Here is a 16,562-nt window from a genome sequence, read left to right on the forward strand (position 1 = left end):
ATTTAAGTAGAATAAAATTAAAAACCATGTATGATCAGCTAGGAGATGTAGGATACTACGTACTAGCACAGGGCAAGATTTCTTATGGCGTTGAGGTACTTAGATGTTGAAATCCCTCCAAAAATTCAGCAAGGTTTGGTCATCTAAGTCCCTTTGGCACCTTGGAACTCCACCCTTGCTACATTTAAGCAAATGTTTTGAAAAGTTGGTTTATCTCTAATCTTCCAACAACCTCCCTTGTTTCTAAAGCAAGGGGAAGACGGGGGAGAGAAGAAAAAAAAAATTCACCTGGACGACAGTTGCCTGCCCAGAGGTGAACATAGTAGCAAGTGTCTTGAATTATTTTGAAACTTTCTAGCGCTTCCTCCAAAATGACAACCCACATTTTAATAAAAACATGTAAAAGCAAGTGTCAGTTCCAAAGCAAAGATGCAAGGGTGACTCTTAGTTGTAAGTCCCTTTGCGACCAGTGCAGCAACGGATAATCTCCAAGAGAGGGCAGTCTTAGACTAGGGATGATTCACGGAGGGCTTCATTGATACACCTGTTTTCTGCCCCATTTGACCGTATGTATCCAAGAAGCTTGGTGTTTAAACAGCCCCGTTCACCAAAAAAAGCCACCTGGATACATGTCAAATCTTACAAGTTAACCTCCTGCAAGCTTCAAAGGGGAGGGGAAATATTATCTCCCTTTTACAGATGAAATAACAAAGGACAACATTCTGCACCTGGATCTAGTCCAACAAAAGAGTATACAGTTAAACACGTGCTCATCTTTAAATACACCATCAATTTTACAGCAGTCAACACCACTTCTCCTTACTAGAGTTCACCAGCAGTAAGATCAAGGTGAGTGATGATCACACAGATGCTGCAAGACCAAGTACTAGCACAGCAAAAATAATAATTAAAAAAAAATATCACAATTTATATCGCCTTTTCCCCTCAAAGACAAAGGTTCTTCTGGGCTTTTTTTTTTAATTAAAAAAAAACCAACAAAACCAAACAACAAAACAACCTATCAGCCAGCTAGACCATGCCAGTCCTGCTGTCTGCTTTTCATTCTAAGCAGAGGCTTTACTACCTAAATAATTAGGGATAGAAAACTATAACAGACCAGAGTCTTCTCTACCTTTCTTCAAATCCTTAATGAAGGCCATTTGGAAAAGCCAGCCCTGAAATACAGTCCTGTACCTTCTTTCTTGCCAGTGAGCGGACTATCTTCTAGAAAGACGCAAAGCTTTCCACTAATTCCCACTGCTTCCAACCCCTCCATGCTTTAGGCCCATCATTTTGATATTGGTACTTCCAGCCTAAGCACCAGCTGACTGATGATGGTTCCCAGGCCCTGGAGAGACACCACATTTTGAGTGGTTACCCTCAGCACTCAGAAGACAACCTGGCTGGAAATAACCCAAGTCCTACAAGCCATTTATCTCTATTTACACCAAAGCTGAAGGCAGAGCCACCAACTGATGTGCAGGAAGCATCACCCAGAGCTCTGAAGACCTGGGTAAGCGGTGCTTGTATTGGAGCACACAGAGCAGCAGCACACTGGGGACAGAGGTGGGCTGCCCTTCAGAAGCACTGGAGAAACACTTACCAAACTAGGGATGGAGGAACAGCTGTGAGCATGGTACTGCTTCAAATCATCTAAGCAGCAAGATCCCAATTCATGTATATGAATGTCCTGCTAGAGCCCTTAGTCCAGCTGCACACCATCACACTCAGCACCTGTGAGGTTCATCTGCTTTTGCCTTACAGGTGGCAAAGCCCACAGACACATTCACCCCAGTCAGAGAAACTGCAGTCCAGCAAATTCTGTTCCTTCAACTAGAATCACCCTCAGCATCTTAGAGATGCACCTCATCCTTTTTCTCCATCTCTCTCTCCCAAGCATGAAGCCATTTTTGTTCATGCTGGTGACCAGTTTCATTAATTTCACTAAGCTGATGAAAGAGGTCACACACTCAATTTTTTTCTCCAGTAAGGTCAACGCACAAGGATATCAGGAGTTTCACAACAGCAATAAGAGTTTTGGGGGCAGAACACAAAAAGAACACAGGGAGAGAGATTTCTTAATGAAAATTAAAGTTCTTTAGTGTGATTTTAAGGCTGCAGAAGAAGAAAGCAAACAAGGACCTATTTTCTTACTTCCCTCACTGAAGTACTAAAAATCCCCCAAACAAACACTCCACCAGCTTCTGCTGCCAACAGAACACCACCATGGGAAACACCAGACAACTCTGATCTGAGTTGCTGCCCAGTGTGCATACCTGTAAAGGTTTGTGGCTATAATGAGACTTACAACTGTACTATCCCATCAGCCTCTACAGTGGAAATACTCTTGAGTACTCTTGCAAGCCAGAACAACTAACCCAGCTACCACTGAGGTTAACAGAATGATTTTCACTGGTTTCAGTGAAAGTTGGACTGGGCTGTAGCAGAGAGGCTACCTACATGGTAAGGTCCTTGGAAGAAAGCACCAAGGCAGACTTTTAAAATTCTCTTCACAACAATAAAGCAACAACAAACCTCAGAGACCATGGCTTTTAAGAAACCAACTGACCATTTCAGTAAAACTCATCCAAGGCTGGATATTTCAAGTAGTTTGAAAGAAGTTGAGTCCACAAAGAGTTAAGCAACTACAGTTTCCAAGCTCCAAATAAGAAGAAATCCCAGAAGTGCACAGTTAATTAATCTAACCACAGCACTACAAAAACCTTGTTTGTTTTTTGTTGTTGTTTTTTTGGTTTTGTTTTGTTTTTTTTTTAAAGAAAAGCCAAGAACACAACTGTTTATGCAGACACAGTGCATCTCTGCAGAGGTAAAGTGTCTTGCTTTTAAGCATGCAACAGATGCAAAAGCAAGTCCTTTTACAACCAAAGCACAGTCAAAGGGGTAATTCAAGAACATTACTGTAATTTAGACCAAATAGTTTGGGTCTTGGGAAATAAAATGAAAGATGATAAAGAACACTGGGATTTAGGGTGTGATGCTCCTCTAAGGAGGCCCAGCCCACACCTGGCTGTGATCAGTGGCATCCCAGGTGCAGGCACTTACCCAGTCAGGCCTCACCTCTGTGGGGGAAGGGCAAGCCACTTCCATGCACAAACACACACTTTTTACAGCCTAGTTTTGTACACTGGGGAGTCAGTCATTTTCCTAACAGTAATGCAGCTGGGAGCCCATCTCACTCCACAAAACAGTTTATAAAGCTGAAGGCAGCAGGCAGGACCTAAACCATTTTTCTCCAGCAGAGCTTATGTTAATCTAAAAAGGTGTATCAGAAGACCTGAAAGTTTCTTCTCCTCACATCCCCTAAACCCCCAGTACATACAGTATACCTAGAAGCTGGCTGCTCATGACTGCTAACAAGTGTAGTATCAGCTTTTAAACCAGTCCCAAAAAGACTTGGAGCAAAAGCATCCAACCTAGAGGAACAGCAACCCTTTACACAACTAGCAGAACTGCACCTAACTCTTTGCCACAGACAAATTGCGCTGTAAAACTAGGGGGGGGCAGGAGTCCCACCACCTGCCTTTACTGACACGCTCTCCCCCCAACCCATGCCTGCCAGGCTCGGGGTGGCAGGAGCACACAGGTACTGTTGAGCAGCAGTTCAACAAAGGCACTGTCTTTTCTCCTCCTGTCCCCCCTCGTCCCTCATAACTGCAATTTGTAAATCATTCTTCACAAATTATTACCGGTTTCTTGTCCGAGTAACGCTTCTTCTGGGATTACACAGCTGAAAATAAAGTAAAATTAACTTTGCGCTGTTCAGAGCATGAAAAAACACCCCCAGCGCCCCCTCCCCTCACACAGGAGGACTGATATCACTCACCCCTGAAGCTCTCCAAGGTTTCTTTGTCCCACGGACGTCCAGTGATCTCCCTTCGGCTGTCGCTCCCCGTGCTCTCAACCTGCCCCTAAGAGCAGCCTGCCCTGCCCTGCCCTGCCCTGCGGCGGCCGTGGGGTGGGGGGGCGGACCGGGGCGGGGCTGTCGCCGCTGCCGTGCCGCCGCCGAGCGGCTGCTCCCCGGGCGGCCGCCCGCCGCCCTCTCGGGTTGTCCGGAGGCAGCCGGGGCTTGCCGGCAAGCCGAGGGAGCTGCTGAAGCGGTCGGCGTGTTGCTAAACGGCGTGGTGTCCCGCGTCCCGGCAGCGCCAAGAGGCGCTGTGACAGCCCAGGGTCTCGCTGATGCGCTTGGCCGCGCTCCGCCGGGGCGCCTTTGAGCCGCTGAGCTTCGCAGCGCTGGGACTCATTTCCAGTGGACGATCTTCTGGCCAGATCTTCCTTTCTCCTCGTCGCCTCTTCTCAGCCTTCCATTGCAGGGAAAAACAAACAAAAAAAAAAGACGGAAGGTTTTGATTAGGTTTGTTAAGCCTTTATATAGGTAAGAAGAGCTCATCTTGGGCTAAAAACGTAAAAGTTTTGAAGTCACCAATTAACTGAAAAGCGCCCGTGAACCTCTTTGCAACAAAGCTGACCTTGCAGCCTTCTGAAAAACCCCAGCTTCGAGTTCAGAAACGTTTCTGACTAAGGGGCCCAAGAATGAAGTTGCTGAACACGAAACAAGTTTCGGTTATCTAGTGGGTTGGTGCCTTCCTTTCACCTCCAGGTTTGCCCTTTGATTTGGTGTAGCCAACCTCCTTACGGGAGAATGATAAATAAACGCTGTGAAATGGAGCCCTGCCTAGCAGGTGAATTAGCAAACTTTTTGTCAAGATCAGTAACACCCAACTCAGGTACTGATAAATCACAAGTTAGCTGTCAAAATCCATGGGAATTACGGCATTACTATTTTTATTTGTTAATTTGGAGCTCTTTGTAGTGGCTTCTGAAACTTCAGAATAGCTTTATGCTACTACCCTGAGCTCTTTTCACTTGCTGTGGTTCCGTTGAAATTAAACCAGCTGTAAAATACTGCCTACTTTTAGGCTTAAAATAGCTGAAACCACCAAATTTCCTGTGGTTTCACATGAAACCATATGCTTTGTGATGAGTGTGCCTACGGTTGTAAACTAAGGGTGCAGGGCACAGCCAGGCAACCCAAAGGGTGTATTTGTTACCCCAGTGAAAGGCAAGAGCTGATCAAAGCTCAGAAGGACCTGAAGCAGTTAGGGAGGAGCTTGGATTTTATTGTTCTTTTCTGTACTGCTACTTCTCATGACTTTTATCAATGGATTCATGGTATTTCAACATTTTTTTTGAGCTGTGGCTCCCAGAAGCTAGGCAGCTACACAGAAATTGCCACTTAAAAAATCTAGCTCTCATCTATGTGGGAATAAGTTTAAGAGTACAGCATGGGTACACACAATGGTTGAGAGAGCACCCATCAGGAAAGCTTACCTATTTTTCTCCTTGATTTTATGGTTTGGGGATATGTGTGTGTTTGTATGGTGTCTTAAGACTATTTAGTATTATCTCCTGTGTGCGATAAATAAAATGTAAAAGACTACCAACTCCTTCTGCCTCTCCCCAAAAAGCACTAAATGAGTATTAAAAATAATGCTTCAGTGCAGACACTGTATTCTGGAACTTCCAGTGGCCCCACATCTCTGACTAATTCTAGTTGTCATTTGAATTAACAATATCAAATGCTGATTGATATAATCTCTCTCGTTGATAAAAACCAAAGAGTTACTAACAATGAAGAGAAGTAGTCGAAGTCGCTTGTGCTATTGCAAACTGTACTTATAGACCGGTTATCTACAGAAAGAGTTTTCAGATTCAGCAGAAAACAAAGGACAGGCTTCTCTCAGTTGTCTGGTTGACATTCTTATGATTTCAGTGAGAGAAAACCACAGATTTGAAAGCTTAGTTACAGATATTACTTTCAGATCATTTACAAAAATAAAGTCAAATCACTGCCTTCCACAGAAATCCTAATGTGGGTGAGGGGGGCTGGGATTTCAGTGAGAGCTAATGGTCGCTTTTGCTGGAAAAAGAGGAACTGCAGCTGGGATAAAGCTTTTATTCATTTACTGATTTTTGATTGGTCTAGTTCTCTAAATCTGTATATGTACGTCATACCTACAGCAAGCAACCACACTTTGCCTGGTTAAATTTCCTTTCAGGAAGATGGTGCCATTGTTCATTTCAATATTCTGCAGATTTTTCTGTATATGTACAGTGGACCCTCCTTGTAACCTTCCACAGATTCAGAAACGCAGAGCTGTGGAAATGTGAGAAGACCGTGCTCTCCGCACTCATTCTGCACTGTCAGGAAACTACCCAGTCATTACACCTGGATCTGAGATACTCTCTTCTCTACTGCCTTCATTCAGACAGCCTTGTACTTTGTAAACACATTGCCCCTAGCGTGCCTGAAGAATTACCATCTTGACTGAGGTCAAACTTACAATGGATGCAGAATAACCTGAGTAGGGTTAGATTACACCCACTTCACCCTGACATAAATGTTTTTTTGCGTATCCAGCCTGATTATCAAATACCATTTAGGTTGTTTTCCTGTTAAGAACACAATGCTAAGAGAATGCAGATTGAGACAAGACTTAAATAAAACTGAGTAGGGCATGTGTATGGGGATATATGGGTGAATGACGCTCTGATTCTAACAGTAGAAGGTTGATAAGATTGTACATACTCTAATCTGACATATCATATGGTAGATGACTCTTCACCTTTTCTCTGCTGGAAATATCCTCTATTGCATGACTGAAGTAGTGTTAAAAGGGTCTAGTCACATTCTCACCAGACAAAATGCCTTTTTATTGGGGCTACATTTGATATCTGTCCTTAGCAGAGTGGACACTTCACAAATCACGATACCTTAATTACAAATAATGTGTGTGCTCGCCAGTGCTTGCTGGTCTATTGCTGGTAGAAACTGTGTGTAACTGTGGAGGATGGCACAGCACAGAGGGGAATGCTTCTATCCCAGAGGTAGAGACAGCCCTAATCCAAAGTGAGGTGTCTGCCTGGCGCATGGCAGTGAACACATAACAGAATATGAAATTCTCCTGAGCACCTCCTTCCATGCTAGTGAATCCACCCCTGAAACCTCTCTGTGATAATTTATTATAAGTAGAATCATAGAATCATCTAGGTTGGAAGGGACCTTTAAGATCATCGAGTCCAAACAAGTAAGCCCAAGTCACCAAGGTGGTGAGATAAAATAGAAAGAACATGTTCCAAAATTATTTCTTAATTGCAGACAACTTTATTTGTAGAGATGAATGCCCCTGAATGATGCTAAACACGTTGATAGAGCATGAAATCAAATGATGTCATTTAGTCACAACTTTCTGGAGGAAATCAGTTAGTCTTCCATAATTAGGCTACTGTGCTGTGCATATAACAAGAGCTGAAATCCTGCATGTATGATTGGTGTAGTGAGGAAAAGATAATAAAAAGCAGTGAAAACGGGGGCAAAAAGTGTACAGTATGCTGCCTTTTTTAAGAGCATTTTTTCTTATTTTTGTAATCCTCGAAAATCTTTTTGAGAATGAAAATGAGCACAATAGCAAAACAGAACAGGTAATGAGTTTGGAAAAAGTAGAAGGCCAGCTCCTTTAGTGTGTAAATAACATGAATAATGATGAAGCAATATAGGAACAAGGCATACTGGTTTGGGGGCCGGAGTAGGTCTTGGAGTCCTTGGCTAAACTGTGGAAAAAGGAAAAAGAACACATTATGTCACATTATATGTTCCACTTGGGTCCAGTCCATGTGCTTTGCTGAGCACACCTGGCCTTCTGGCACACTTAGTTCATAAAAAGTTGCTATGAGATAAGCCAGCATGTGAAACGAGAGCAAATCAGCTACTCTGTGTTAAGTAATAGGTGTCACATTCCCACCCATGCCCATAATGTGAGCTAGGTTTTCTCTCTCTCTGAAATTAAAGTAAGTGACATCATATTTACTGCAAGAATGACCGTTCAGGTACACAAAGCGGTTCATATGAAGTGCGTGCACACCCATGGCTTTTGTATATCTATCTCTACATCTGTGGCACAAAATGTTGCCTCTGTTTTTTCACTGCATGGTCATTTTCAGACATTTACACATGCTCATGGGCAAACTTTCAGGTCTTAATTTAATAAAAGAATTCAGTAGTTAATTTCCTTAATCCAGATGCATGTCAGTTATTCAGCCAAATATACATTGGAACTGATCCGCATCTGTTTTTCTCTGATATAACTTTATTGATTTCATTGGAACTGCATTTACTTCACATAATTGTGAGATCCTATCCAGACCTATGGATTAGCTATATGGAAAAAAAATAATATATGCAGATGGAAAACTTCGGGGCTTCTGCGGTGCTTAGCTGAGTGCCATTATTGTGCATGATCTGAGCTCCTATGTACAACCACAACACAAATGCTACAAATACTGTGTAAAACACATCCTTCTGTCCTCTCCTGATTTAGAGCACAGAACATGCAAGGGAAGACAAACATGCAAGTACCTCTAAAACATTGATGATTTAGATTCAGATACTCTGCTTACTCTCTAACCCAGTCCAATGACAAATTGCGTTAAATTGGAGGACAGTCAGGCCCACAGCCAGACAATGTGATCAGGAAGAGCCCAGACAACCAAGATTCACAGCTGTCCCATTTGCTAAACTCTGCCAAATAGAATGGTCTCTTCTGGGTTGTACTACTGTTAACAACAGACTTATATGCCTGAACATACAATAACTTCAGCTACTTAGGTAAAAAACAGGCTTGAAAAATCTGACTAATTGTCTAGAACATTTTAATTACTTTGGTAGATTCTGTCATCCACTTGTTTATTGATGTGTTTATTATCTGCATCATCTAACTGATCAATTTCCAAGCCAGGAAATTGATCTCACTGTAGAAGCAGGAAACTGATTAAAGTGGTGTTCAGAGCAATTCCTCTCATGTTCGGGGGCGGGGGGGGCAGGGGCGAAAATAAGGAAAAAGTTCTTGGATCCTGACATCATAAACTTAATTTGTGAGTTAACTGTTCTTCAATATATTTTGTAGCAATGAATGTTACCATAGTTCATATTGTAGAGAGTAGAACAACTCCATTCTCCTTGAGTGTGTGTACAAGCTGTAAAGATCACCTAGTCGAGTCTAACTTTAAAAGAAATCACAGTACTACTCAACATGCAAAAGTACAAAACCTTACAAATTGCTTAACATAGAATGTGAATGTTTCAGTCTCTATTGCACTCAATGCTTTTTCCTTCCTGTCCTTACCGGTCTTTTTACTGCCTGTTGATGAATCTGCTCCATTCTCTCTTCATGAAGCCTTTGCTTTTCATTATCCTCATGTTCATATTTCAGTTTAGCCAGCACAAAATCCCACCTCATCCTCTCAAGCTCAATATCAGCTGCTGTGACCTGCTTGCCACAGAGCTGTTCCAGCTCCTCTGCATTGGTGGATACTTCTGACGGCAAAGCACTAGTTCCTCCATTCATGTCCAAATATGCCATGTGACACTTAGCATCCATGCTCTCTGTTTTACTGTCTGAGATGAAAGATGATGTTGTCATGTCTCTGATGGCTCCCTGCTATAAATTGGAGAGAGGGAGGACAAATTGAAGCCGATGGATGAAAATAAAATATGTTCATCTAAAGCCTGAATATTTATTCAAGTGATTATTCCCATATTGGTATACGACTCACTAGTTTTCTAATATCCATTATTTCCCTTTAAAAAGATCGTTCCTAGAGTTGGAAAAGAAATCTTCCATTGAATGTTGCCTTACAAAATATGAAATATCCACCATATAAGAATTTTCTGATTTGAAAATGTAAAGAAATTTCTGAAAATGTTTAACTAGGGCATGGTTGATCTAAACCAAACACTATGGCTCTTTTGACCAAATGGAAGGATTTCACATCTGGTGAATTTGATGTTAACCCATGAAAATGGAAGCCACTGAGGTTCTTTACCTCTGAGAAATAACTCAAATGTCTCACAACCCTCACTTTCCTTTGCACACTCAATTTTCCGGCTGGTCCACATGCTCCACAATGCATTGTAGTTTTACCTCTGGAAGAATTGTATCTTCCACTTACCATCTTCTCATGCAGCTGCTTCTTGTTATTATTATTCTGGAGTTCCTGTAAAGTAAGTTGATTATCTTTCTGATTTTCCTCAAGCTCTTCCATAGTTGTTTGGAATGAATATTCGGATCCCTTTAGATTGCTGATTTCTTCCAAATCTTCTTGTATTTCCTGGTGTTTAGCAAACAGAGTTCCTGTTTCAACATGGGAGACCTCCACTAATGTTAAAGCATCTCCAGTGACGTTCTGGAATAGAATGTCGATGTGCTGACAATGAATCAGGTGACCCGTATGTAAGAACAGGAGTGACACTGAGAATAATGTAGGCACATACACATAGGGCATACTGGAGCCTATATGAAAGTGGCTAGGGGATTAACTCTCATTTATGTTCCATCATGTTCCTTGCTTAGATGTGAATAAAAAAGAAAAAACACTGGATATAGGTTGGTAGGTAGACCTTCTGAAAATCTCACTTGTAGGCTTTTTAAGATGAGAATTTATCAGAAATTCCCTTTACAGTAACCCATGGAGCAGCTAGGGCCCCTCAGGAAGTAAGAATAGCATATCACAGTTCTTTAAATTGTAACATAATCAATACCCTTCTGCATCTCAAAGAAGGATGGTGTTTCTTTCATAGAAATAAAACTTGACTAAAAATCTAACTTAGACTGGTGAGTTTCCTACTGCCTCTGGCATAGTCAGATCACAACTTGTAGGGTGTATCTAGTCATTAGCTAGAAGTCAATACCATCCTTTTAACTGACTGGAGCTAGGTAGACATTTCAGCATGTGCACTAAGAGTTCAACCTCTTGTTTCCAGGCTCATAGTACTTGCTGCATTTTATAAAAGTGATATAAGGCATAGATTTCACATCTGAGAAAAGATTTAGGCAAGTAAGACAATTAATTTGCTTGTTATTGAGTCTGAGGAAGAGAAGCAGAAGAGGAAGAAGGTAAAGCAAGCTGATTACCATGGATAACTGATGTCCAAAGATAGGGCAGGTATCAGGCTAAACATAAGGCAACAGTCTCCTCTTCACAGGATTTCCATACAGAAAACGTGAAAGCAGCTGTCCCAGTTCAAAGGCCAGGACACATTAACTGCAGAGATTCTGCCCTTGGCTGACTTCATAACTGCCCTGTTGCCACAACAAACCAATACTTTTTGTTGGCAAGGTCGCATTCTGCCACGTTCCTTGTTCGACCACTGGGGCAGTATTCAGGCTCTTCAAGGAGGACTGAGCTTACCTCCTCCTCTGTCACAGACCATCCTACTTGGTCACTATTTTCTCCCTTGCAAGTACATCTACATGTTGCAGTGAAGCTTTCTGCCAGAATTTGTGGACTCCCAGAATGTCCAAGTGCCCAAGTCAATTAGCTCTTTCTGGGAGGCAGGTTTATTGGATCAGATAAAGCACCATGATAATAGCTATCCCATTTCAGTGTTCCTGGATAGTTTCACTGCAAAGTGTTGCACTGAATCTCATGGATGTAATTAGCCCAGAAATCTCTGCACTGTCCTCTATCCCCTACTGTAGATATGCCAGCATTTCAATTTCCCATCTATAAACTGGAATTCCTTGCAGGAACTGGTAACAAGCTCACAGTGACTTCATGATACAGTAAAGGATGTCCCTATAGTGAGGTAATGTGAGCCTTTTAAGAATCTTAAAGAACACTTTCTTCTTCTCTGTTATTCAGGAGTAGGGAAACAAAGTTCTTCTACTGTTACTAGTCTGCATAAAGCACTTTTCAGAAAAGGATCTATCAATTACAGTTTATATCATGTAAGTAAACACAGGGTCCACAATTGCTTTTTCCCCTGTTCCATATATCATATACACTAGTGCTAAGTCAGTATATTTGCTCGGTAGGTGATGTGTGGAGAGCTGGATGACAGATCCAGTGAAAATAAGAAAGACTAATGAAGTTACTGAGACCACTTCCTCTTCCATCATTTATCAACTGTTTTGTCAGTTTACAGATGGATTTTCAAATCCCAAGGTGCACTGAAGACAGAATGATACACAGGGCCCTGGAATTCCATCATTAGTTTTGACTGAAAATATTAGAGTTTTTAACTGCTTTTGGTGCCAATGATCCAATTATGTAGTTAAACATAGGTCCCAGTTATTGAATAATCATAAAAAGAGCAAGAAGGGATGTAGGATATTTGTGCGTACATGCATATTTGCATATTTACCTTACGCTTTCCAAAGCTAACACGTATTTTCTAAGATGACACTGAAATGTAGCTGTGGCAATCTTTGTGCTTTTATTGCAGTTAAGTTTCATGGATTCCTGGTGGACAATGCAGATATCATAATGTCTAAAATGCTGACTAATGATGTATTTATTCAGACAGCCTCAAGACATCCTCATGAATGTATATCCCAATAAATCTTAAAGAACTATAAAAAGGATTTTGATCTCTGTCCAGGGATCAAACATTGTAGTGCAGTTAGGAAATCAATCGGGTTTTGCTGAATGACTTAATTGGCAAGTGGGAGGCATACAGTACTGTTTGGTAGGCACGAAATGTACAGTAAACCTCCTAGAGTAAATAGGTACTTGCAAAATCATTCATTTTCCTTGTACCAAACACCTTTCAATCTTTTGAGCCAGACTCACCACAAAGTACTTCAGGGAGCTGTGAAGTTCTCAGCATCTCACATGCTCTTGTCCTTGATTTATTGTACTAAAATATTTGCCTTCACATTCAAACTGAGAGGAGGTTAATGTAATTTCTCTTCACCACACGAAGAAGTGGAGGCTGCTACTTCCATTTTCTAATGATGATATCTTTTGCTGTTTTGCATTCCTCTTATCTCTCCAAACTTGCTGTCACTTGCTGAAGTTAACGCATAGCAGGAAGGTATACTGTTGCTGTCATTTGTGCTACAGTTACTGCCAAATATTGCAAAATTTTACTTTCATTTCCTTTTTGATATAATTTTTTCATAGTTGCAAGGACACAGTAGGGTATATAAAAGCTGGGATAACTGTATACATATTTAGAGAGTGAGAAACGTTCATGCCTGAGTAGGAAGTATTTCTTCACAACTACTTAAATATCTGAAGATAATTTCTCTATAAAGCCTAGCGCATCTCATATGGGTGTCTATATTGGAGGCCAAATTTAGAGCAGGATGTTAGTAATAAGAGATTGTGAGAAGGTGCAAAGAATTCCAAAGGAATTCCAAAGGTTGGGCTTTTTGGTACTCAGGCACTGCAAGTTCCTACATAATATTTAATAAATGGGAAGGTCAGCAAATGGAGCTGTATGTGGACACTTACCAGCTGTTTCAGTCCTATTCGGTTAGATGACCTTCCAATACACTGGATCACAGTGCTGCTGTTTGGAAAAATGGGAGAGGGCTGGCAAAATAGTTCCTTAGACTGCAGCTTTTATGTTGTCAAAGTAGTCAGGTAGTCTTCCTTACATGCCTGTTAGGAAATAAATGAGTACCTGTTTTGTGGTACACACACTATTGCTATAGATTTTTATGCAATCGGGTTAATTTGTAAATTAATGGTATTGTAAAAGGAGTTATCTCCTCTTAACACACAAGGAATTGAGGCACTGGCTAAAACAAATGACATCTGATGACACCTGATCTTTAGTCTTATGCCTTATCTGTGCAACCATCCCTCTTTGCTCATATTTTCTCCTTCCAAATAGTGCAGCAGTAGACAAATTAAAATTCTTAGAAAGGAAACAAGTATCATATTTCTCCTTCGTACATTGCCTTTTGAAAAGAGATGTAGTTATAAAGTTACTGATGTACAAAGGCATTCATACCAGAAAGAACAGCATGCGTAGGAAAATCCTGAGTGGATACAACTAACACATGCACAATCATTCTCACATTGTCATCAGGCTGGAGGACTTGTGCATGCACTGGACAGACAATCTGTGGATAGTGGCAACATCACTAGGACTTCCAGGATGCCAAACATTTAGAAATTCCAGACAAATGGCCAACTCCTCTTTTTCTGGTCAGACAAAACGTACATGAAGAAAAGAGCACACGTTTCAGTGAAATTAAAATACATGTAAGCCTTGTCAAATATAATGGACAAAAAAATTATGATCACCAACATTTTCAAGCTCTTTAAAGGCTAAGCTCCCTCCTCTCTGTATTTTTTGATCAATTCCAATGAACCATTTTAAATTATCCTAGCTAATTGTCCTTTACTGTTCCTTTTAGTGAATTTTGATGAACACTCAGAATATATGTTTGAGTTTCCTGAAGATAAGCACAAAACATACGGGCTGTATGTACTGAATAATAAAGACAATATTATTTAAGCTGTTCTGAGAGAAAGTGGTCTAATTTTACCATAAAACTTATTCTTCTGCTTTTTCTACAGCTTGCCTAATAAACTCAGGATCTGTTCCTGTGTCAGCACTGGAATACTTAATTTTGATGGTTTCTTTTTTTTGTGCACCAAGAAAAGAGCTCTTCCATTTTGTTAAAACAATGCAGAACTATTCACCTGTAAGATTTAATTACTACATACAAACATACATGAATACATACATATCTACATACATGATTTTTAAAATATATTTGTTTGTCAGGAAGGACAGAATAGGAAATACGAATATTTCTGTGACCGATTAGGGCAAATTAATTTTCTGAGTGATGGTTCATTTAAGGATATGGGTGTTACAGTAATTTATGATGATATGAAAACCCTCAGGGATCAGATTATCATCTAGAATAGGTTAGCAAACCTCATTTTCTTCCATGACATTCTCATATTTTTCATCATCTGACAATTTGGCCTAGAATATTTTACACCAGTTCTGAGGCACTACAGATAAAGTTGTGTTCTTTTACCTGACAAATAATACTGAGATTCCCAAATCCAGGTAACTTCCTACATCAGTATTTCACGGAACACCGACAGATCTGTTTCATTAGGCCTACATTTTGGAGCTTCCTTAATTTCAGACTTTACTCTGTACTCATTAAAATTCTGACCATACTCCACCAAAGATAATTTCTTGAGGCCTGGGTCCAGCCCCACTTGCACTGGTGAAAAGGCGCAGCCTGGCTTCTCCCAGGACAGGTATTAGAACAATGCTGCCGAGCTGTCTAAGTTTGAAAGGTAGCTGAAAGATGAGAGTAGAAGGCTGTGCATGTTGTGTCTGACTTCTCTGAGTAAGCAGAGAAAGCCAATGAGTACCAACAACCACTGCAAAAGCACCACCAATTTGATTTTCCTGAAATTTTATACTAATTTTGCACAGCTGTAATTGACATAACAAGATTTGAGACAGCACAGTATTGCTGTCATGGTATTTAAAGGCAGCTTTTAGTCAGAGTAATTATATGGGACTTCAACAATATCCAGAGTTTCAGTAAGGAGTTGACGGTTGGGTTTTAAGAACTGTGAATGCATTTAAAATGGGAAAAGGCTTTTTTGAACACCTGACAGGAACTTCTGCAGTTATTCCAGGTATTAGAAATAAGCCCTGAATAAACATAAAAGTATTTGCAAAACCTGAGCTACTTTTGCTGCTCGTTTCACTGCAGTCAGTATATCAATCACTGAAGAATTAATGAAATTTTTGCTTCCAAGTGAATTGCTCCAGTTGCCCCCTTGGTTAGGTTCTGAATCATTGACAGAATCCAAGCAAAGCAAGCCAAGCAAAGGCCAGTCCTGAAAGATGAATGCAGTCTTTCTTCTGTTGGCTTTGGGCCATCACTATAGAAGATGGTTTCTCCCATTGCTTATGCCTGTGTGACTTTCACAACTGCCAGCAGATCTGTTGGAATACAGGATACCTTCAGAGAATGACAATCAACTGACAAAATGTCATTTCTTCCTATGTATATGCTGGTTGGGTGATGTCTCACGTTCGAGGTAGTCCTACTTTCATCTTTATATCCACGTTCAATAGCTGGCAAATCTCATTTCTTTGAATATTCAGGATATCTGTGTTCAGATGAGAGGATTTGCTAAAATTATCTCTGCCTAGAAAACTTAACATATATGCTGAGAAAGGAAGGAGATGGTAACATAGTTATTTGAGAAGCCATCTCCAGTGTTCTGATAACAGAGGTACCACGCATGCTGTTAACAATCGGACCTGTGCTCAAGCCTGAGATGCCATCACAGAGCTGACACCATGATTTATCAGGATACCTGCTTTTATTCTCCTCCTACCCTAGGAACACAATGACAGCTGTACTTAGAAATACCCCCACACTAATACTACTCACATTAAATGTCAGCCTAGTTACTCAGCCTGCTCCATCTCATACTATGTGGTCAGAACTGTCTCAGTATGACATTAGCATTTGAAATATGTTTCTCAGCTATCAACAATCCTCCTCCAAAAAAAGACAGTTATTACTTCAAAGAGAAAAAATCAGTTGTCAAGCCGTCAAGACTACATTTCTTTTTCTTCTTTTTTTTTTTTTTAATACACATCTGACATTTCTATAAATGTTTTGGGATGATGCTTTCCTCTTTATGACTGACTTTACTGAACATTAATAATACGTCTGTCTTGATATAAATATGTAGAT

At 40.7% G+C, this 16,562-nt stretch overlaps 1 protein-coding gene across 2 annotated transcripts in view; it reads right to left on the reverse strand.

Annotated features, from left to right (window-relative positions):
* Positions 1-16,562, reverse strand: part of LOC134512838 (uncharacterized) — a 115,947-nt gene that overhangs the window by 49,084 nt on the left and 50,301 nt on the right. The window contains exons 2-5 of one of the 2 annotated variants that reach the window (XM_063328637.1): positions 13,315-13,464; positions 10,027-10,260; positions 9,201-9,515; positions 3,845-4,319 (exon numbers count right to left, since the gene is read on the reverse strand). In XM_063328637.1, the coding sequence (XP_063184707.1) occupies positions 4,131-4,319; positions 9,201-9,515; positions 10,027-10,119 (597 nt within the window). In that variant the 5' untranslated portion in view covers positions 10,120-10,260; positions 13,315-13,464 and the 3' untranslated portion in view covers positions 3,845-4,130. Of the gene's footprint in view, positions 1-3,844; positions 4,320-9,200; positions 9,516-10,026; positions 10,261-13,314; positions 13,465-16,562 lie in introns of those variants that run through there. The other variant, XR_010070257.1, reaches the window with a different exon arrangement.

This window comes from Chroicocephalus ridibundus, chromosome 3 (assembly GCF_963924245.1).
Source record: "Chroicocephalus ridibundus chromosome 3, bChrRid1.1, whole genome shotgun sequence".
NCBI classification, from domain to species: Eukaryota; Metazoa; Chordata; class Aves; order Charadriiformes; family Laridae; genus Chroicocephalus; species Chroicocephalus ridibundus.